We start from the raw sequence: 25,185 nt of genomic DNA, 5'->3' as shown, positions 1-25,185 counted from the left end.
TTAAACTGTTCAATCACACTCTTTTTAACCGGCCCTTTTAACGGCCTCGTCGTGACTCCGAGCGGCCCACAAATTTATGGAACCGCCTGCACCGACTGAGAGCCCCCCCCCCACTCCCGCACACGCAGGGAAGTATCATTTTAAACGCGGCACGCACGCGGTCAGACCACAAATGCCGCAGACCGGTCCTCAGTGTTCCGCTGCAAGGGGCCTGCCTCCTCCAAGCCACCTCGTATCAATGCATGCGGGGGCGGCGGTGGAGGGCTCGGCTGGCCGGGGGACAACAACGGAATTGCATCGGAGGCGGCGCACGGGAGAGGCCGGGCGGACAGAAGACCAGATTTCCAATACAAGAGAGGGGATTTGGCGGGAAGGGAAGGACTGCGGAATGGGCACGGGAGAGGAGGGAAATACCGTTTGATATATGGGAGACTACTACTCTGTGTGCTTAGTGCTTGTTTGCACACACATATATGCCTACGCTTTCGGGTGGGCGTGTTTGTACGAGTGTGTTGGGTCAGCTGGGTTTAAGAGGGTCATGGCGTGTTGAGGGGCTTCGGAGGAAGGGAACGCGGGGAGGGGAGCGTTAACGCTCTGGGGATCAAGTGCGGCAACTCCGTTAATTATTATAAACGAGTTGGGGTGCTCGGCGTCGTTTCATAGGGGTCTCTCGTCGAGTGAGTGAATTCCTCCTACCTGAACTTATACGCAGAGCAGGGTGCAGTAATGTGGCGAGAGCTAGTCGGCACCGTCGTAATGCCTCCCGAATACACGTAGTATATTGCAGCGCTCTACTTGGCAGGGTTCTCCGAGAACGCTTGCGCCGTCAACCCGCGAGCCCACGAAGGCGACGCATGTTGACCGGAATGGTCAATGCGCTGCATTCGCCGGGGCACGGCAGTGCATGGACAAGGTTTAAACGGCCCTTCGACGGAGAATTCAGAGTGAACGGGAAGCTCCTCTTCGCGAAAATCAAGTGCGATATCAATAACGTTAAAAAATTTCAGTGGAAACAGCTCACAGATACGTATAATAAAATACCAGTATGCTGTTATTTTTACCATAAAACTACCCGTATTTCATTACTTGCGTCAAAAAAGTTTAGAATCGAGACAGAAACGTTTACACTGTTTGAAGGGTCCGAAAATTGTACTTGAAAAATATTTTTTTTTAATAGTGCCGTGGAAACATCAATGGTAGAGTCTCAAAGGGTTTATCAGTGAGTGTATAGCGGGAACCAGCAGTAATGGAGAATACTGCTCCAACGGATATCTACCCAAACCCAAAATTCTAGATTCTTAGCCCCGCGACTCACCAGCTCGGTGAATACACACTCGGGCGTAAAAATTCAAGTGCATCACGCTTGGGTTGCGCCGCCCCCTTTCCTCTCGGTATTTTTAAAGCGAATATCAAGGGATTCCCACATTCATAGCCGAACTCGCTACTAAAACCCGCTGCGATACGGCACATTTTATGGGTACCCCGATAATAACGCGCGGTAAATCACTGCCTCTTTACATATCTTCCCCACGAGTATTTCTAATAAACAAGCGTTAGGAAGTGCTTGGCAGGGAATGTGATAAAGGTGGATCCGATGAGAGAATGCTAGCTGGTTTATGGAGAAAGAAATCGATGGCAGACCGCCAGCCTTGGTCGAGCAAGATAGCGTGGATTAGGTGGGCGGTGGATGGGTCCTTACGATTTCAAAGAATTCAGTCTGTCTCGGGAAAGAGGGACGCAGGTGCTCACTGGAGAATATTACTCACGTGCTAGGCGGGGCCTGAAGTGAATGGCCCTTCTGTAGCTCTGCAGGGCCTCCTCGTACCTCTCCCTTCCCTGCAGCAGGATCCCCCTGGAGAGAAGGAAAAAAGAAAGAAATTTGTTAATTTAGAACTTGAGGTGGACGCGACAGAGTAGGTGCCCCCGTATTTATGCTAATACATTTTCCGATAGATGAGGGGTTCGGGATGGGTGCTTCAAATGGGTGGTTCAAGATAGCGAGAGAAAATTGAATGGCCGAGGCTGGGTATTTATGGCTTTTATTCCTTAAGCAAGGTTCCTCGAGAGAGCCCATCACAGACGAATTTACTGCAAAACTTTCCAGTGAGCCGGAAAAACGGAACAGCTTTTCGGATCATGAGAATCAGTTCCCTTCATCCTGTTTATTACTTAATAGTAGGCTGGAGAGGGCAATAGGTGGAGGGAAGAAGAGAGAAAAACGTACGCAAATGCAAGCAATGCATCGTCTTTTACTCTATGTTAACAGTGCATATAGCTACAGTGGCATTCTCAGGAAAAAAAGGTTGATTTCGTACGGTAACGAAACATTACATTAAAAGATGGCAACGAAGTTACCAACGGTAATCATGTAAACGTAAGACTTACGTATGTATTGATTACAGATGCAACAAATAAACCAATGCGTAGCCCAGAAATAATTCACAATATTCATCTCCAAATGAAGATCTTATTTTTGATTTGAAGTTCAGCGAATTATTACAGCCAATTTACAATGAAAAGAAAAAAAATAACTCATGTACACAATAACTTATTCGTAATGTTTCAAAAAACATAACTAAAATTAATTTACACATTTTAATAAATTATATTCCATTATAAAATTTTGCAATGATGTATCATAATATCAACACCACACAATCCAATGTAATGTTCTTCAATTCTACCTTTATGTATTATATTACATCCATAAACACAGTAATCAACCCGAAGGTCGCCCTATACGGCGTGTGAAATTCACACACCAGGGTAGGGGGGCCAGTTCCTTTCCTTGTGCCGGTTATGGTTTCCCTGGAAGATCTGGTACCCGAAAAATCACATAGCTTGGGTGGAGTTGCAGGTGCCCAGAGGCTTGCCCGGGAATCGAACCTCCTATCATTAGTCCAACGGTCTAAGCCCTGGACTACCACAACCCATGACATGAAATAAGTACATTTATTTTATCAGTTTACAATAATTCCCAGAATAAGAAAAATTGCGATAATCCTTTTATTAATAAAATTTTAAATTGTGGCCGTAAAAATATTTTCTTTTTTATACTTTAATATTTTAATTCGGAGCGGAAAAAGCTTTAATTGGCTTAGTAACTAAAGTCTATAGTTCTCGTAACATGGAAATCATGTGGTAATCATGATATATTACTTTATATAGTTTTCATCGAAATGAAGAAGCGTAAATTTCTGAAAAGCATATCGATTTAAAATTAATAGAACATTGCCAAAATTCATTTTTTTAAATAAAATAGCCTGAATATCAACGGATAAATGTTGGCAGGCCCGATGTTTGGATTTATAATCCTAATCAGCCGTAGAACTGCGAATAAAAGGCCCTAGATTTTTAAAATTGGGGCAGGAGTCGCATAAGAGTTGAAAGAGGATCAACGGTCTGTGTAAGCAAATCGGATACTGAGTTTTGAAACTTTTTCTCTCTTATCAGCTCTGTTGCAGGCACATCCACCCGCATGGATCCCTTGAAGCTCCGGTGAAATAAAGTTTGGGTTAAAAGTGAAAATGAATGAAGATAATATATGGAAAATAAAGAAATACGGTGAGAAAAATGCATTATTAATACGCCACTCACATTATATTTACAATAATATGTTGGAATGAGTTCAAAGACAGGGATTGGATGCGCGTATTCAAAATTGAAAATGTCCCGTTTGCTAAATTCATAAACAATAAAGTCACACCATTTCCAGCTAATGGTACCGCTAACATGGTCGCTATGAGTACTTTGCAGCAATTTTAGCTAAGGTACAATTTTGAACTTACAACAAACCAATTGTTTAGCTATTAAAGTACTTAATTTTATATGAGTATTTGTATTAGGGGAGGTTTGGAAGGACCCTGGAACTGCATGCTACGCTGCTTCTTAGCTCATATTGTTATTAATTGATTTTCTACCGTTTAAGCTTTATTTTTACCAGTTTTGGATGGACACGAACTCTTTACATTACGAAAACAATCATGCAGTTTTTTTTAATTTTGGTTATCTTTAATTAGAAATATAGCAGTTGTATCATTTCATATGAAGTGATTACGTTTATAGTAAAATACAGAAAATTAGCTTCTTGCTGTTACCTTCAACCATTCAAATAATGCTTGGAAATTGGACAAGCGCATTCATATTTCCAAACTTTACGGCGATGGCCCATGAAAAATATTTCCTCTCATAGACAAATATGTATAAGAAAGTTCTACTCATTAAAAACCATCGCTAATGATTCCCATGAAATTTCCAAAATAAGTAAGATAAAAATAAAGGCAGACAATGATGTTTTGGGAAAATGCGCTCGTGAAGCACCAATCACGATTACGCGGCTTATTAACGTACAAACAGACATAAAAAGGCTTCGAAAATTAAAGAATCGTCATGTTTACTTTTCTGTCAAACATAGATATCACGAAGAGAGGCCCATTGCCGTAATAGTTAACGTATATCTCCGAGAGACCACCGAAACCCTTCATTTTAATTTAACACGAATGCAGCAAAAATTTTAATCGCTTCAGGAAGAACGGAAACTCTTATGTCGCAGACATGGTGGGAGAGCTCAGAATGCGAGTCGTAGGAATTAAAACTTCACCACCCGCAAACATGTAACTCCACTCGGGGAGAATCGAAATTTTAAAGCGTAAACAGATTTTTTTTCGGGAATTAATCTCACGCGTGCAGAAATGCAGGCGCCCAAAGTGCCTCGGGGATCAAACTTTTCCTCTCCCACCCGCAGAAACGGCCCTGACTCCTGGACCGTGGGCAAGGCCGGCGACGAATACGCCATCGCACTCATTCCTCGGAGTAATACCCTAAAAATTACCAAACGAGTGTAGCTTGAATTCTTGGTGGCGGATTTAATTTCACCCGCAACTCCCGCTGCTCAAGCATTCCGAGCACACATACGAGAGGTGACTCGTCTTCCCCTCCTCCTCGAGGGCCATTGCCCTTCCGAACGTTACCATATGTGGCGCATACGTAAGCGCATGCAAAAACCTCCCGGCCGAACTGCATCGTTTCCCCCGGAGGGGCTAACTTGCGTTTGTGTTTGTGTGTGTATGTGTGTGTGTGTGGTGGCAAATGGTAACCGACTAAGCGCTCTAGACATAGAAAAATCTAAATGCCAAACGATTTGATGCCTCGTACTCCGAAAGCCAAGCAGAATACAAATACACACGTTTTTTGCATGCTAGTTGAAACATTTCTTTGGAACTAATCGCACTACGTTGCAGGACCAGTTTTAGTATACTTTGCTCTAACGACAGGCGCATTTGATTACGTACTCCCAAGCTAACTGGTTAAACTTCCAGGCCAGAAGGGACAGGCACGACTATTTCAAATATTCTGCCAACGCAGAAAATATTTCTCTCTCTGTAAACATTAAGCAACAGTCCTGTATATTGATGACTCTTGACCCCTTTTTTCCGGAATTGGGTGAATACACGAAGTTACCCTAGCGTGAATGTCATAGAAGCAGATCTCAGGGGAGGCGACCGACAGCTGAGGTCATTTGCACAATTAGAAATAAGAGGGCAATTTGGTATTGGTAGGATGTCCAGGGAATGGTGAAAGGGTGGAGAGAAACCCGGCGTCGGAAGTAGCCTACTTTCAGCGAACGTCGGTCGCCAAGGGGTCCACAATTCAAAGTTCCATCAGACAGACGCTATACTCCAGTTGAAGTGCCTTCTCCACACCACCCAAAGTTGGGATAAAAATTCCATTGAAAAATTCTAAATCCTTCGTAACGGGATTCGAACCCGGACATTCTGAGTACATTAGCCACCGCTATATCCCAATCCTCTCAACTCAATTCATTCTGACCTGTCTCTCCTTTCTTGCCTGGAAGTTGGCAATTAATTCACCAACGACCACGCCTACATGACATCCTGATCGGTCATTGGCTGCCAAAAGTTCCAGCCCACGAACCCTGCTTGTCCCAGTGCGCATCTTCTTTTTCTTTCTGGAACTTCCCCATAATTCCTTTATACTTGACTCCTTCTCTTTCACGTCAATTCCCTACGATTATTCTTTAACTAAGGAAATCTAATCAATTTTGTAAAGAGAATATCACAAGAGAATTAATTCTATATCTAGCTCATCCATTAAGGAAAATATAAAATGACAAATATTATTCAATATTCAAACTGGCAATGTGTGAAGAATATTTGCTTATGATTAATCACAGATTTGTGAGACTGTGATATTTACACACACACAAACAAACACGCATATACACGCAAATACATATACACATTTATATATGTGTGTGTGTAAATATGACAAGCTCATAAATGTGTGATTAACCATTATACTTATATATATATATATCCCATTATTGTGCCGCTCGTGTGAGTTTTTCCGTACAATCGATATATATATATATATATATATATATATTATATATATCGATTGTACGTAAAAACTCACACGAGCGGCACAATAGAACACAAATAGAATAGCAACATTTAAAAGGACACTCACACGGTAAATTGTTCGAGCTTTCGGTCCTCTCAGAGGCCTTCAAGTGAGACCCAATATTATATATATATATATATATATATATATATATATAATTAATATCTTTCTGGGCACCCTCATAACCATCCGAGATGTGCGATTTTTAGTTACCAGAACATTCAGGGAAACAAACGACGGTTTAGGGGATGGATCTGCCCTTTTCCTACCCTGACCTGTGAACAGATATCAGAAATACAGCAATTCCATCAGTTATATTTGTTGACAACCATGGTTTCACCTCTGCATGACATGATCAGATGGTATCTGATGGTTTAATCACTGTATGCCACCTGATACCACTCGGTGGTGAAATCATGGTTGTCAATAAATATTAATTTTGGAATGGCTGTGTTTCTGTTATTTGTACAATTGAGATATTCTACTGAGTAACGGCTAAAACAGTGTCACCGATGAATTAATTTCACCCATCATTAGGGTTAGCATTGAGTGAACTCTAACATCACCTATGAAACCAATGTTCGGCATATATAAATGATGAAAATAGAAAGATTCATGTTGTCAAAACGATTCAAAATAATATCCACCACGAATTTTGTTCCAGACACGTCTTTGGCAACAGCCTAAATTCATTCATATGTTTTAAATAATTTACCTCTTTATTAATTAGCTAATTTTCATTTTAAAATGCAAAATTTAAATGATAAGTGGTAAAAAATGAGAAATGACTATAAGCGTTACAGTTAGAACTAAGAAATTGGTCAGGTTGTAAATTTATAACATAAAATAGGAATTAATGATACCAAACTCCAATTATTAGTTTCCTGATAAAAATAAACGCCAAAGAGTGACTAATTAAAACCTAATTATATAGTACTTACTAAAACAAACAATAATTTTCGTAGCCCGTCTTACTCCGCGCCTCTTTTCTTTCCCCTTTGTAAGAATATACGCGACGGCCAGCTTCTCGCCAATTATAATTTACCTATCTCTCTGTCTGCTAACATTTGATTTTTTTCTTTTTTTCTTGACAGTAGCACAAAGGATAAAAAAACAGGAAACATAGAGACCACTGGCATGCAATTAGCGGCTAGAGGAACATGCCCTCCTTATGGACCGCTGAGATACTTCCTCGAAATTTTTTATAAAGATCGCGTGACAGTGACGTTAACATCGAGCTAACTAGACTCGAATGAAAAATGCTTTCATCTTGTCCGCTGAAGTATCTATCGCTAGATGTGAGCGCCGAAAATAGGAATTTAAGAAGGATGGATTTATGGAGTTGAAGGAACATGAGTATGAAGATCTAGGTGAAGCGACATTTGATTGCCAAACACGAAATTTGCTTTCCTTGATTTGTAATTTATGTCAATCAGCCTGAATCATTTACTTTATCCATCCCACTCGCCTATTTCAAATCCATCATTTTGACTGAAGAAGGACAGTTAAGACGCTAACGAGAAAGGAAACGTTACCTTATGATTAGAATTTGGTCGTGTTATGGAGGATTTACGTAGATTCGAGGCCCGAGGATTTTCATAAAAAAAGCTCCAAAATACTGAAATAAGAACTTAACAAGTTGTATTTTAATTAACTTGCGAATTTTACCATCCAAATATAGGTATAGCAAGGATCCATTGCTTCCGATGCATTCCTCAAAATGAATATTTTACGCATTATATTACATCGTCATTAATTAGCAATGAGAGCATTTTAGCAATCATTATGTCTTCTTACATTTACATTATTTACCTCCTTTTATCCCGGTCTACTGACAATTCCTTCTACCTTGGCTTAAAATATTCCACTGACTCAATAACAAGACTCGCATTTTCGCCATCCACTTTTTACCAATCCTTTATCTTTATCGCTTAAATGCAGAACATAAAGGTATTTACCTCTCCTTATTAACACCCTGATTTCTCTAACCTCTTTCCTTGGCCGCATTGCAAGAGTCTTTAATCCGATATCATCTTCTTTCCTCAAAAGGCATTGAACACTATGCATAAATGAAAAGTAATCCAATATTCCCATTTCACTAAATGTATGCTTAGTTATTTAAGTGGTTATGCATATCCATAGTCAATTAAACTTATTGGTTTTTTTGCTAACAGAATACTTCTGCTACGTACACCACCATTTTAATCCGTCATCCGTGCATCACCAGTTTAATCTTAATTCGGGCATGTTACAAGCAAGGTTCTTGCACAAATCCTATAGTTTTAAAGAGAGTAGATTCACAGCACATTTACTTTGAATGGATGATTTTACCAATGCCTATCGCAAGAATATAATTTGTTTAAAACACCAGCATTAAATAAAGAATCGGTCTAGCCAAAGTAAGGAAACATTTTTAATAAGATCAAGCAAAGATATAGTCGAAGCAGTGAAGGCCTTTTTTACACAGGAAGAAGAATACTGCCAATGAAATGGGGCTGATATGATAAGCATAATAGTGAAGACAAAAAAGAGAATATCTATCAGAATAAAAATAATATGTAAATAAACATAAGGGGAATTCACCGACAGCAATTTATCACACGGTGCTTACTATTTAACATCTTTGAAACAATAATTATGGAAGAAATATTAAAAATATGCTTGGAAACAATATAAATACAAGAAAATGAAATATGGAGAAACATTTTGGATACAAATGGATAGAGAGAATAAGAAATAAAGATTAAGAAGAAAGGGAAAAGGAAAGGGAGAAGCATGTGAAAGACATGGGGAATACTAATTGCACTCGTCCTGAGACACAATAGCTTCCTGAAGACCGTGATTGAAAGATCAGAAAGGGGAGCTATCACAGAGGAAATTCAAGGATGAATAACGAGAAGTAGGTAATGGAACACTTGTTCGTAGGGGGAATATGAAGAGATTGACAGGCAACAGGCTAGCTAGAAGAAAGCCGACAAGCCGGAATACGGATTAAAAACCCATGAGGATGTTTTATGCTAAATTTCCGTAATACAAATACAGTACTCATTATAAAAACTCTACGGAAAAAGGCACAAGAATAATACCTGCATATCAGTGATAAATGTTAGGAAAAATGAATAAAAGCGCATTATCACTTCCCATCTTTCATAACTTAACTGAGGTATGAACAATAATTTGGTTTACGACAGATTGTAATGCTATTTTTTTGCAAGTCACAGTACTGATATTAGCAAAATACGTTTTCAGTTATGAAAAAAATCCAGGAAAATATATCCAATTTTATCATAATAGATTATGATTGAACGTCCTACGCCGATTGCAAAGTAGTATTGGAGAAGAAAAAGAAAATTCGAGGGACTTGATGAAATGAATTGAGGAAGTGGCACATCCTGGAGGGGGTGGGGGTGGCATGCTATGAAGAATAGGATGCCGCACAGCGCTGGGAGTTAAGACAGTATTGGAGCATCAAATACTGGCAAAAGTCTGAGTGAGGAATGAGACTGCCCACAAAGTACCAGCGAAAAGAATTGCTAGCAATTGAAAAAGCTTGTATGGGAAAAATAAGTGGTATACCACAGTTGTTGAACACGTTTTCAAAAGGACTATGATAGTAATGAATCTTGAGGGTGACGCATTGAAAGAGATCTACAAGCAAATGCATTCAATGTGAGTGAGAGACGGCAGTACAATCTACGATTGAAATAATATTGGAATCAAATCAGTCAACGTGTTTCACAGAAATACTGACGAACAATTGGAATTACCGAAGGCCACTGAAGAAATTCTCGCAAGGCATAATGGAAAGGGACATTCTAGAAAAGGATTACTTAAAATAATATATTCTGTAAAAGTAGTTGTATAAATTGCAATTACATCTACATCTACATCTACATAATACCCCGCAAGCCGCCGCAAGGGCGTGTGGCGGGGGGTGTTAGGTCACCAACCGTAAAAACGAAAAATACCACATGCAAAAAACAACACGGAAAATTACACCCCAGCAGCGCACACACTCATGCAAAACTCCCTCCATCCAATACTCATGCAAACACATACACCGCAAAACAACAAAAAACTGCACCCCAGGATACAGCACGAAAGCCATCCTAAAACACGCAAGCCAGGACACAACAAGCAAGAATGTGAAACATCACTACCACATGAAAATGCACCACAAAACACTCAACCCCCCAAAGAGACAGTAAAAGGAAGGGAATTCGACCCAACGTTGCAGGTAGCAGGAATTTCCCCCCGCCGGGAGGGAAGAGGGACTGAAAGGGAAACTTAAAAACAGATGAACAGAACACGAATGATATCATGCGGAAAGAATGGGTTATTATAACAAAACACATAAGGTTAGTGGAGGAGCATGCATTTAAGTAGAACTAATTATTTTTTAGACACTGAGGGTGGCAAGTGGAATTTTTACTATCTATAATCCTACAGTTGCTATCCCGTATTGTCCGTGGGAAGAAGGAGTCCTTGAGTCGGCTAGTCCTGGCATCTATTTCCCGAATTTTATATGCATGATCCAAGCGACCAATGTATGTAGGAGTACGAATAATCTGCGAGACCTCGGTGCTGAAACATGCGGATCTGAATTTATTTAATAATTTCAGTCTTGCATTGAATCGTCTCTCTTCTAATGATTCCCACCCCAAATCCATGAGCATTTCGGTAACGCTTTGCGTTTTATCGTAGGAATTTTTTACAAAACGGGCTGCCCGGCGTTGAACCTTCTCAATTTCCCGAATGAGACCTTTTTCACTCGGGTCCCACACGCTGCATGCGTATTCTAAATGAGGCCTTACAAGAGCGTGGTAACAACGTTCCTTGACCTTTGAGTCACTTTTGCCGACAATGCGTCTAATGAATCCCAATTTTTTATTTGCTTGACCGCAGACTTTACGTATGTGAGTCCCCCAAGTTAAGTCTTTAGTGAATGTGACACCTAGGTATTTTACCGTATCAACTACTGCTAGGTCACCTCCAGCTAATTTGTAAGCAAATCCCGTTGATCTTTTAAAGAAATTTACCACTGAACATTTATTATAATTTAGAGTCAATCCCCAGTTAGAACACCATTTAGTAATGCAATCTAAATCCTGCGCTAGAATAAAACGATCCTCATCCCCAGATATCTCCCGATAGATCACCGTGTCATCCGCAAACATCCTAATGTTACTTTTCACTTCGCGGTTCAAATCGTTAACAAAAATCAAGAAAAGTAACGGCCCGATCACACTTCCCTGAGGTACCCCCGACGTGACTCGAACGCTGTCGGAACTAGCGCCATCAAGGACTACCCTCTGTTCCCGCTCTGAAAGAAAATCTTTAACCCAACTTATAGCGCCCTTGTTTATACCCGCGACCTTTAATTTATGAATGAGTTTACCATGTGGGACCTTATCAAATGCCTTTTGAAAATCTAAGAAGATGGCATCCACTTGCCTACCTCTCTCACCAGATACAAGTAAATCATGTGTAAATAATCCTAATTGGGTTTCGCAGGAGCGGGTTTAGCTGTCACTACCGAAAATCAGTATTGCTGGAAATAAAACCGTAGAAATTAATTTGGTCTTATTATTACATATCTTTCGGCTCAATTTTTATTTTAAGAAAATGTAGGTTAATGCGGTGCTATTATAGAAATATTTCAGCTACACAAGCAAATTTTGTTGCCAGATGACTATAATGGAGGAGTAGGGGTCACGAAGAAGTTTCAAAATTAATTATTCATGATAAATAATGGCAACGTCAAATATATATTTTTGGGGATTATCCTGGGGAGTAATTTATGAACGCCCATTATATCCAATGGGGGTCCATTAATTACTTCCTCCGGGAATCCCGAATATATAATAGCTACGAAATCAACCCGCGGACTATAATAAATTAGCAATGGAATAAATTCGAGTGACTGTTGAAGACGACTTCCTCCATCAAGCATATGGGTTGGGTAAAATATAAATTACAGTTATCAGTTATATTAATTCATTTTCTGAAACCATTTGTTTACTATTTTTCCCATTTTTTCTATCATAATCAGAGAGTTCCAACAAATATACCCGAGTATTAATTGAAAGTGATCTCATTGCTAGGGAGAAAGCAGTATTATTGCCTGTTGCTTTCTTTGTGACCGACTTCAACTCCTATGGCAATTTTATCAAAACAGTGTATCGATTATTGGTGGTTATATAATGCTAAATTCTTCAAGTACCGCTGTTAATATAGTAGAATTACTTTTCTTTCATCGTTAGTCACTGTTTATGTGGAATATATTTTTTTCTTTAAAATTAAGCATTATTTCAATTGGTTTGATTTACGTGTAATTAACGCAATTTGTTTTCCACATTGTACCTGTAAGCCTATAGTTTTCATTCGAATATCTCCGGGAGACTGATAAAAGTTTACATTTTTTTCCATCCCTCATATTTTTGGCTTAATGTCAATGAGAAAATTTGTGCTAATATGTGTTGCAATGGTGTTTATTCTTGGCACCGTCATAAATAAGCTTTGCATACAGAGGTTGGAAACAGTAATGTAGGACATAATTTTTGGTTTTTCAACGGCTTGTCGCTTAACGCCGTAAATACAAATTAACTTATCAATACTCAATCACCATGACAAATACCTAAGCATTTAGGATTATGATACAAATTTTTCAAAATCCACCGGATAATATCCCATACGCGGAATAACCGGTAATTACGTACAACGAGCCAATCAGGCCGGCTTACCTTTCCATGTGTGATAACAATCAAAACTCAATCTGAGGAGCTTAACACGAGCCACTGCAAATGAAAACCTGCCGAGAAAAGAGAGTCAAATCACCACCGATGGAATTGAGCATGGATCGAAGGCAGCCTTCCGCCCACAAGTCTATTCCTTAATTTCGCCTCGGTCACTCAAACCATTTCCGTAGAGCAACCCCGCCACCCATTCCCTCGACGCCACTACTCACTCTCCATACAGACCCTCCGGGGCAGTATTTTTCTGTCTCCTGCCCCTCCTATCTCTATCACACATTCGCCCCCTCGGCCCCTATCCTTTCCCGTCACTCTCTCCCACCAATACGAATTCCTAAACTCCTCTCCCCCCCTTCCCCATCGTGACAGTATACCCTTTCCCGTCCCCACTTTTCATTCCGATTCGCCATCCGCGCACCAAGCACTCCGTCCCCTTCCCATCCTCTTGCCCACCCCGCAGACCTTGCAGCCCTCCACCCTTCGGATATTCCCCACGACCAACTCCACCCCCCCCTCCCATCTCGCCTCGCTGTACCCCATCAGGGAACACGGGAGGGAGGTGGTCGGGGACAAAGAGGAGGGGGTTTTGGTGAGTAATAGGAGGGAAGGATCCTTGGGAGGACGTGTGGAGGGAGCGAAGGGAGGGGGGAACTAGAGAGGGTGGAATATGGAGAGAGGGATCGGGAAGGAGAGCCGAGGCGATGTTCCCTGCTTTGCATACATATAGCTACCTCGCTCACTAGTTGACTCCCCCCCTACCCCCCCCGGCCAACCATCCTCCCTCTCCCCGCCCCTCTCCCACCTCCTCCAAACGGCAAGAGCCCCTTCAAGCACCCTCCATTTCAGAGCTTTCCAACCCTTCCTCCGCTCCCCACCAACGTATCTCCCTTTTCATTGGCCCCTCCCTCTTACCCTTCCTCCCACCCTCCTCCCCTCTTCCTCCTTCCCCCTTTCTTCCCCGGATAGCAGTCCTTCTGTTCGCGCGGATTCGCCCATTAAATTTTTTTACACTCTCGGGTTTTATTCGGCCTCTTTTATATATTATTTTCCAGGGGCGGGGGGGAGCGGGAAAAGAGAACGGCATAAATTGGTCTCGCAGTATTTTTCGCGCGTGGACTCTTTGTCCTTCCATGGTTATGCATCTTCCACAGAACGTGTCCGAAAAATGCTGTTATAAAAAATGGAATACATGTACATGCTTCACTGCATGGTTAACCGGCACCTAAGGTGGATGAAAGGAAATAAATTAAGTCGCTTTTTTACTTTCCCTTGGGGTGGAAAGCCTATTGGAAGCATAAGTTTATGCCTTACTGTGGAGTGCCTGTATGCAAGCTCTGCCTCTGCGGAGGAAATGTATATTTTATTCCCTTGAAAATCCGAAGGAATATCGCTTGTATTTCATATAACGCAAAGGAATTCAACGAAAAATCTAATATACAGGAAAATATTTTAATATCCGAGTAAACAGCAAAATTACGGCGTAAAAGGTGAGTGACAGAATACCCAAGATTCAGGAAGTCGATAGAAATTTTAGCTAACGAAATTTTTATCGCCCTCAATATTTGGAGTGATGTTATGTTCATTTCGACTAAAAGGATGACTACTACTCATATAATAATTTAAAATGAAAATACGAGTGTTTGATCATAAAGTGTGCCAAAATATCGTTGTGCATTCATATAAATCGATTCACTGCCTAGATCGCATTTCATTTGCCAAATGACCGCTCACATATCTTTTTATCTTAATAGCATTACAAAATATTGTAAGTGGTGTGGCTAATTGAATGATATCTTCAATTTTTTTGTGAAAGTTCAGGTCTTAAAAAAGTTCCAGCTCCAGATTTTTTTGCCCACAATATTTCCCCCCCCCCCCAACCCGAGGTCGTTAAGTCAGGACCTAACTACGCCACTCATCGTAGTGTCGAGTCGATCCTTCCTCGTTTCCTTCCCATCGTCACCAAAGCTACTTTAATCTGTCCATGTAATCTCTATTTGCGCTCATTGGTGCCGTGTCTCCAGCCTTGCCATGCTATACTAAAAGGCAACATCAACTAGCCCACTTCCCCTGCGTTACCGCCCGCTTACTCGAATTTTGTATCCTTCCTCTCCTCCTCCTCTTCATGCGTTTCAACGGAATCTCCCTTACCCTCCCTAACCCTTAGCCTGCGTTGCTTGGCCTCGTCTAATCCTCACTCCTCACATAGGGCTCCTTGTGCTCATGATAAGAACTGTTTGGATAATATCTGCGCCTTCCAACCACTCGGGCTGCTGTTTTGTCTCAGAACGCCTCAAAAGACCGCGGTTGCAAGGGAATAGATGGTCGGAGAGAAGTTTAACGCCAGAGACGGAGCCATTAAAGGTTTTCCAGTGAACGAGAGAGTGAAGCAGAATTGAGACATGAGTAATGGAGGGGAATCACTCGGTTCGAAGCTGGAGGGGAAAGGAATAAAGATGGAAGACTGCGGATAAAGAAGGGGACGGTTTTATTCCTTTCATCCCTCTTTCTCTCTCTCTCTCCACCCGGTATTTCCTCGGGAAAAGTATTAAAAAGGGGATGGGGACCGACGACGACGACTCTTGAACCGTCTTCCACGGGATTCCGAGGGAAAAGGATTTTTGGTCCGGAGTGTTTGAGGAGTGTTGCGTGAGGAAGAGTCGGCTTTTGTTTGCTCAGAATCAAAGTAAGTGGAAACCTTTTGAATATGAGGTTTACATTGGTTCCTCAAATAAGAAACTTCCGCCAAATCTGTTGGCGATGATTACTACTTCCGTATGAAACATCTAGTTGGGGAACGCGCTCGGGGAAAGTGCGTATGGATGGAAGAGGAGGTGGAATCTGCGAAATAAGTGAGAGGGTGTTGAGAGGAAAGGGAAATGTCTATAATTTTACGGTCCGCATTCTTCAGATTAACTCTCTCGTGAGGAGCGAAGACTAACGAAGCTTGAAGAGAAAATAAATGAATGAATGAGTGGGTCCTCCTCCATGAGGAAATTCCATTTAACATAAGGTTTTTAATTTTTATGGGCCCTTGCTCTAATCCGAGCTGTAAAGAATTCTTGCGAAAATGTTTTCGATTCAGTTGTTAGGAGAATCTTCACAGAAATCAGTAATATGAGCAAACTTTCACTCCCATGATTTCATGACTTTTACTCATAAAAAAGTCAAAGAATCGAACAACTGCCGTGAAGTATCTATTATTTAAGTATGAAAGATAATCTATACATACCTATTACATACATACTATTTAAACTCATTTCTTTATTAAAGATGGTAATTCTAGATATTTGAAAAAATAACCGTTTATCATATATTTTCCTTTTGAGACAGCACTAGACTGGATATTTTAGCAACCTCTATCCAAGTACACGAAAGCAAAGATAAAGGATCTTCATGGCTACTTTGAAATGCAACAATTTCGATGTAAATTAGCGGATGACTTCGTTTAAGTTAATGCCGCGGCATCTCCCGCAGATCTTTCCCTTTGTACGTAATATGCTACTTGGTTACTATCGATTGATAATAATTTTACATCTGGTTCAAGCAAGACCTTGAAACCTGTGCCAATCTGCTGCATATTTTGAACCATGTGGCAGGAATCAGGAATTGTGAAATATACATTAGTTATAAATTAATATTAGAAAAAATATAACTAATAATAGAAGCGCCGTAATTCCTTTATAACTCAATCCATCATTTTGACCATTAAATTATTTGTCTCAATTTACATCGCATAGCTAAATAATTTTAACATGACATTATTTTGACTTGATATATTATTGGTATTCCACCGTAGATGATAGGTTTTGGATGGGCACAGACCGTGGAGCGATACATTACTTTGCATATTCTAGCAAAACACAACTCGACATCCGATGTGTTCATATATCTCTTCCTTCACTTCCAGATCTTACTTATTTCCTCCCTTCATTTCGTCCAACATACATATTCCTACCACTTCCTCGCTTGCCTATCTACTTCTCTTATCTCCTCTATCGCAGTCTTCAACAGCATATCGTCAACATAAACTCTCTGCATCCACCTTTTCTCCCTTCTTTGTATTTCTACCAACAATTACCCCTTCTTCCTTACCATGCGCATCCAGAGTACCTCAATAATTACCACTATATTTCCATCTCAACTCCTCCAGCCTGACAATACCTTTATTTTCTCTCTCCGACTTCTCTTTATATTTTCTGTTTTCCCTGTCCTTAACATCTTCCTAGCCTACCAAATCATTTGTCAATCTACTTTGGGCCTCATCTGTGTCTTTTGTGCCCGTAAAGACATTTCTACCAGGGGTGCTTTCTCTTATCCATTTCCGATACTTGGTTACAAACAGTTGTCTAGGTACATTTGCAAAACTCCTTACTTTGACCTTAACCATATGTATCAAACCTCCAAATTCCGGTGTTTATTGGCAAATCGGGACAATACATGTACTGCAGCAAATATTCGAGGTAATCGTTTTAGATCAAATCGAAGCATATAATAAAACGAGGTTTATTAGACTCTAAAGAATCAAAATTTCGCTCTGGATATTGCACAAAAACTAATATTAAGGTTAACGGATGATAGTATAGGCCCAGGCCATAGGCAATAAACCACTAACGACGTACTGATAGATTTTTTCAAAGAATATAAGGCACTAAATCATGAACTTTTATGGCAAAATTTAAATGGTTACATGTTTTCGGATATTGCCATTAAATTGCTCTGTTCGTACCTCTCTTTCCTATGAAAAGTCGTAATGGGAAAAAAACAGATACATGCCAAACTGGCTAAACGTCTCAACCAGAATGATTCAAAGCTCGTTGCCCAGTCTACTTTTGTTCTCTCTGCTTATAAATTATATTCCCAACTCTTCTGTGTAGTCAAAATATCAATTGTATACGGACGAATTTTAAAAACATCAACACTCATCACTTGACAATCTAACCTATATAATAAAAATGTAAGTTTGGACATTATGCGTACAAATGGATCATTCAATAAATCCTCAGAAACAAATAGAAAAACAAATTATTTTGATTATTTTTTTGCCATTTTTACCATGGACCATTATGCACCATTGACTTCTTCCACCTCTGCTTTGACATCTTCCGGTGTTCGCCTTTTTTAATAGAAGTGTTTATTCCCCACATAAGACTCTTTTTTCCGATTTTTGTAAATAAACAATTTCTTGCGTCAATCGGTAGTGAAAGTGATACTACGACATGCATATAGCTGAAAATTTAACAGCAGTCTGGTGAGAAAGGTTATTTAATAAAATAAAACCGGTTCCGAGACCACGAGTGCCATCTCCTGGATTTTCAAAGGATTTATTGATCGACCCATTGGTAGATACCAATGATTTAATTTAAAATGAAAACAAAACCAAAGCTATCATAATTGTCATCAAAAATCTACTACCTCAGTTCAATGTTTAAAAAATCTCTGCAATTACTGTAAAAAATAAAGGTGTTCCTTATGGAGTAATTGTAAAAAAACTTGCGGTTACTAATAACATGATGAGAGGGTAAAATTCATTGGCAAAGCATCAAAAGTAAATGCCATCGGACACTTCACCGGATTAATAAAGCAAGAAATATTTTGAATGTACGTAAAACTTTTGATAGCGTTATATTTCCTCAATATGATTTGTGTTGTATTACAAAATGCTAATTATGAAACTAAAGATAGATTTCTCGGAACAATGATTGTAGCAGTACTATTAGATCAAGGCCTGATCCAAAAGTAGTCGGACTGAGCCAATAAAACAAATTATTGCCAGAATTGATACATTCACTGAACTATCTTCGAAGTAGCACCCTTGGGCGTCAAAACACCGCTGCTAGCGGATTTTCCCCGCCTCGTATGCCTTGGGAAGGCGGCTCCCGGAATACTGCCAAGCTCCCTCGTCACGGCCTTATGTAACGCTATGCTTCCACCGAGCCGTGGTTCGTCCTTTCAGCACAAATTTGAGGCGGGGGAAGATAAAGAAGTGTAATGGGGCAACTTCATGGCTGAGGCATGGTCGAGAAGCTCTTGGCAGATCCGCGTGCCAGTTTCCTGTTGTTCGTCCGAGAGCACTCGCGGGACCAACTTCACACACACCTTTCTCATGCCTATGTTTTCGGTCACAAGTCGATACACATTACTATTAGGGAGGCCAAGTTAATTAAAAACCATGAAAACACTTGATCTGATATCCCTGTCCAACAAAGTCTTCATTTTTGGAAGATTGTCGTCACTTTTTTGGGCCGAAGGGCGTCCTGAACGTTCGGCGTATTTCTTATATCTTCTCTATCTTCCCAAAAGAATTTTCGCCACTCAAAATCACCAGATCTACTCATAGCGTTATCACCATTAGCTGCCTTGAGCATGGCATGAGTCTCTTTCCCGGTTTTGCACCATATCACGCAAAATTTGATGGCGTAGCGCGGTTCCAATAACAGGTTCAAGATGGAGCGTAGCGAGGTCACGTTATTGAGTTTTCGCAAACGAAGTATCCGCACCCCGCAAAGGCTGGGAGCCAGCTGCCACCGGCCTCCAGTCTTTCCTGAGACTCCCCTCTAGAGAAACCACCACCCGTCCATCCGTCTATCTTGGACCTTGGGATTCGAAACAGTGATAAGTAGCACTGTTATAAGAACTAAAAGCAAGTAAGAGAAAGGTTACTGCATGAGCCTCTTGTAGCAACTTTCAAAACCTTTGGCACAGGCAGCATATATATATATATATATATATATATATATATATATATATATATATATATATATATATATATATATATATGTAAACACATTCAAGAAAGTGGAACAAGATACCATCGCTTGAATTTACAAATTCACCGCCGAAATCTGAAACATGCCGTTAAAGATTCATGGCTACGATCTCACGCACTTGGAGTTATCTACCAGAAAGCTTTAAAATGTGCTAAGTCATTGCTACTCTAAAAATTAAACTATTTTAGGCCAGTAGGTCTGAAAATGCGAATTGGATTAAATATAATTATTAAAAAATGATATTGAAACTGGAGTCGTTTTAATTAATTTTTTTCATTTAATGTTGTCATAAACGTTTTATTGGTATATCTGTCGTTATTTAATTTTAATGTTAGTTTATTTTTAGTTTGTTGTTTGTTACTTTACCATATTTTTATATTACAAACGAAAATTTATGTATTTACATGCGGATGACATAAGTACAAATACGTTTCCCCCAATGGCTCAAGTATTTGGCTAGCTTTTTATTACTGTGTGTTTATTAGGAGCATGCATTAAAATTCCCCCCCCCCTGAATTTCCTTGACTTCTTGAATTTCGACTCACGATCTTGATTTAAACTGGTGGCAGTATGCATTCATGACACGATTCATAAACTTTCACTCCATCTAACACCATGCTTGCCAAGATACTTCCTTGTGAGTTAGTCATATTTTCATCTTAAAGCTCATTTTAAGCTCGACTTAATCACCCTTATCCACCTGTCGAGTTTGCTCTACGAGTCTTATAACACTTTACTCTTGAAAAAAGTAACTCCATTGTTCTTCTGTGCTTTGAAATACCCATTAATCTTAAAGATTAATTTTATTTCTCAATATTATAAACCTTCCTCAAAAACGTGACAGAAAATCTAAAGTCACGCGATGAGAATAAACATTATGTTCACATTGCGCCTGCTACATTAACCTTAAGCGAGTGTGCAGAAACGTGTTTATTACTTTTGCATCTGTTCTTTGAAAAAAGGAAAATATCCTCATTGAGGTATAAAGGGTAACTATAGACAGACTTTGTCTCTATTGGTAGTTCCATCTAGCTTTATTCCCGCTATTTATTGCATAAAGGTCAGATCGACTTTGATCGATTTGTGATCAATCTTAGCAATATTTAATTGTAATAATGGATTTTTTAAAAATATTATGGTTAATTTTTCATATTAATATAATATTTGCTACGTAGGCACAGCGGTTCTCGGGATCAAAAATATGAGGCTGGAGAGCAGGGAAAAATGACTTAGGGCGTGATCAGTTTGGGTTTAGGAAGGGGAGAGGCCCATGTGATGCCATTGGAGTAATGAGATCACTAATCGAGAGGAATATAGAATACAATCAGGACGTATTTGCCTGTTTCGTAGATTTCGGAAAGGTTTTTGAAGGAGAAAATTGGGAAAACTAATGAGTATAGAAAATAAGAATAGATTGGCGGGACAGGAGGCTAATTGGCAACCTGTACATGTCTCAGACTGCTCAGGTACGAGTGGGGAACGGGGAGTCCGGATGGGCAGTGTTAAGAAGAGGTGTAAGGCAGGGTTGTCAATTGCCACCGGTGCTGTTTAATGTATATGTGGAGGAAATGATCAAAGAGGCATGGGAAAAACTGGAGGTAGGAATGCAAGTCGGCGGGGTATTCGTAAAATCAGGTTTGCTGATGACCAAACTTTATTTTGTCAGTCAGCCAAGAGGTTGCAAGCATTGCTTAGTGCATTAGAAACACAGTTTCATATATATATTTGATGGTAATGAGTGTAAATAAAACAAAGGTGACGCAGTTTTCCAGAAAGGTAAAGGCTAAGTTAAGCCCTTAAATGGGAGGGAAAAACTAGAGCAGATCGAACAGTTTACGTATCTTGGAAGTGCTTTGGACCAAATTGGCTAATGAAGTACGGACACAATGCAAAAAATTGTGTTAGACAAAGAGGCTCTCACAAGGAGGAGAGAATTGATGACAGGGGCGTTGAGTGAGGATGCTTAGAGAATAAGAATTCAAAATCTACCTTAACCGGCAGATTACCTATAGTAATAATATAGTATGGAATTTGCTTTATAATATATTATTCCCAGTTTTTAAATTACCATATTGTATTACACTCTAATTATCATGCTGCATATTACAGATAATTAAATCGCCTTTATAAGACAAATACAAAGGTCCCTATATTTAACCATTATAATGACTGAATGTTATTAATTTTTGTGGGTAATTAATTAATCTATGAAGCTATAAAAAACAGGCTTACGAGTACAAATACAAGCACTTTTTTAGAATAGGGAACGCATTATATCTTATAAATGTGTTAATCTAAGGGGTCATCAATTCTCCATTCTAATCCCAAAATAACATCACTGCTCCTGCTTAGGATGGAGCTTCCTCGATTCAGCGTTATCAGTGGAATTGAAAGTGGCAAAAAGGAGAACTATGAGAAAGATCAAGCACCATCATTCTTTTGGCAAAGCGATTTGTGTAGGAAAAACCAAAAATCGTACCGATGCGATAGAACTCTCCAAGGTCATAGGTATTTCAATTATCACCTCGCTGAGTGAATCACAAAATCCTCCCGGAATGCCTCGCGGATCCGTCCAGCGCACCCGTTCCCTCTTTTTCATCATTCACTCCCAACAAAGGTAAAGATTTGCCATTTCCATATGAAAAAAACGCTCCGCTTCCCTCTCCCTCCCTCGCCTGAACTGAGGCATAAATCATGTAACGTGTGGTGAAGCCTCACTAAATCCAAGGGTGGAGGAGAGCCGAATTTATCGCGACAATGGGAGAAGGCGGTCGGAATGGTGTCCCTTTTCGTACCTCATCCTTTAATATCCTGCCGAGCCCATTCTTCCGCTCGCTTCCCCTTATGCACTACAGAAGACATTAGGATATTTTTTTTGAAGGTACGACTGATTAAAAACACGGAAAAGACAGGTTGGAAAATGCTGACTGTTAACATGCAAAGATTGTGTTTACTGGATACAGCACAAGTGAAAGAGTTTGAGGCGGAAGGCGAAATAGGGTTATATCCGAACGAAAAGGAACCCTGAAATTAGGATTATAGAGACGAATCGGACTGGTGTGACATTTCAATACCTTTTCGAGTGTTCATTTCGTACTCGAAAAAATGAATTCCTGCTACATTAACGCTGCGGACTAACCGTTTTAATCTAGGAGCCATTACGTTAGACCAGGGAAAGGAAAGCAAACCAGATACCCTTCCTCCATGTTATTCACAATGTAACCCTGGAAAAGCGAAATGTGAAAGGGTTATACTCATAATCCCTAAATGGTGCATATAGTTAATTCTAAACTCTAGTGATTTTTAGTGATTCCAGGAAATACGTTAATCTCAGGATGAATCATTTTCATAATACTCTAATTATGCATAAACTCTTAATGATACGTGCATATGGCCTTAAGGCATAGAAATTATATCCATTTTATGAACTTGTTCCCAAAATCCGTTTTAAATTTTAAAATAAGGGCGTTTCAACATAGACAGTTTCTGGAATTTTCAAATGGCATACATCTTTCGTCAAGTCTATGATTCGAAGTCAGATTCCTCGACTTCCTGCCGAATGCTTGAGGCAATTGGACATGCCTATGATTTCGCCCTGCCATTGCCTTGCCTGCTCAAGCAATGCGACCTCGAAATCTGCAAACATCTACGACTTTTTTGTGTGCTACGTCCTTTTCCAAGGTGTTTCTGGAAAACGTGGGTTATATTTAACGGAGACCAATGCTATTTTCATCGATGGTTGAATTGGTGCGCACATATGTTTTACAAATTTATGACGACGGCAAGATATTTGAATACATGATTGCATGGTTTTCGAAATAAGTGTAATAGGGAAAGTTTTTTACTTAAAATTATAAGTATTCATGCCATCAGACATAAGGACAGATAAATAACAAGTCAAAGACTGACTATTAAAATGAATATACACGTTTACTTGTGAACGATTCCGTCCTCGATGACTTTATACTTTATTGGGAAGAAACGAATAAAGAATACTCCATACAGAGTGCAAAAAGTTTGCATGATGCAAAAATGTTTAAGGGAGATAAAAACCAGCAACTATTAATGACAAATGGTCATATCTATGATTAAAAGAAACAATTCTGGAAATCTTTAGCACGTATTTTAATTCTTAAATGCTGCTAGTCCAAGGTGATAGCAGCAACAAGGGGGGCATTATAAGGCAAACATGTGGTGATGAGAATAATGAAGATAAAAATTGAAAGGAAGACCGAGAGACTAATGAATCCGAATGGAGAATGGGCGGATGAAGAAGGAATTATTTGAAAGAGACTCTCTGAGAACATGAAAATCAATACGACTAAGTGCAGATAGATAGATAGATAGATAGTGGTCTTTATTTGGGCAAAATTGAGACCAAATGGTCCCTTCTTCCATTTAACCCATCGTCGTATACATATTATATTAGCCACCAAACTTATAGTTACATTAATATGTACACATAAATGCATATAGACAGACATCAATTCATTAACACAGATTTGCACATCGAAAAGAAAAAAGTATAAAGTGCAGATCACCATGAATGAAACAATGGTAGTAAAAACTGAAGAGTAACGTCCATCTTTATGATATATAAGTGATGGAAGACTAGATTCAAAATATACACTGGAACTTGGAAAAGAAGATAATGGACGGCAACCGAATAGCTAGTAGAGCTCCTATAAATCAATCCTCCAATTCATTAAAAATCATCACGATGGTAGAAAACACTGTACAGCTCATACATATACAATTCGCTTTGAAATTCCGAGACAGGGTCATTTGGACTAATTTTTTAAAATACGGTTAAACCACAAACACAAGTGCACAACGACTTTCAGAAAGATTTCAAATAGTTTCCACTAGCTGAAACTACACTTCAGCAAGGAAGATTTGCGTACTAAAAACTCTTTATCCTCCCCATCAAGAGGACTTACATTGCAAGAAAGAATAATTCCTCGAGAGAAATAGAAGTAGTAAAGATAACAGTTGAAATGTGTACAACTAATCTAGGACGCAAGTTGGGAATTGAGAGTACACTGCATGGATCCAATGATCTCAGGAGTAGAACTAAACCTCCCCTCGTGAGTTGAACGTGTGCGTGAGTGAGTAAATGAAAGAGGAGGGGTGTGGGTGGGCCTTGCTGAGGACGAATCGGGCGGTTGATGGTGGTTTGGAGGCAAGGGTCGCCGAGACTGAAGATCGGCCGAATAAGGGGTTTTCCACGGGTAAGAGTGAAA

General features: G+C 39.7%; 1 protein-coding gene across 1 annotated transcript in view; it reads right to left on the bottom strand.

Annotated features, from left to right (window-relative positions):
• The window catches only part of LOC139698055 (protein O-mannosyl-transferase TMTC2-like), a 477,430-nt gene that overhangs the window by 214,097 nt on the left and 238,148 nt on the right, over nucleotides 1-25,185 (bottom strand). The window contains exon 3 of the mRNA XM_071596920.1: nucleotides 1,767-1,852. Within this exon, the coding sequence (XP_071453021.1) occupies nucleotides 1,767-1,852 (86 nt within the window). The remainder of the gene's footprint in view (nucleotides 1-1,766; nucleotides 1,853-25,185) is intronic.

Source organism: Hetaerina americana, unplaced genomic scaffold (genome assembly GCF_022747635.1).
Source record: "Hetaerina americana unplaced genomic scaffold, ioHetAmer1.1.p SCAF_8, whole genome shotgun sequence".
Taxonomy (NCBI): Eukaryota; Metazoa; Arthropoda; class Insecta; order Odonata; family Calopterygidae; genus Hetaerina; species Hetaerina americana.
Note: the sequence above shows the minus strand (reverse complement) of the source record. Positions and strands in the feature narration are given on the sequence as shown.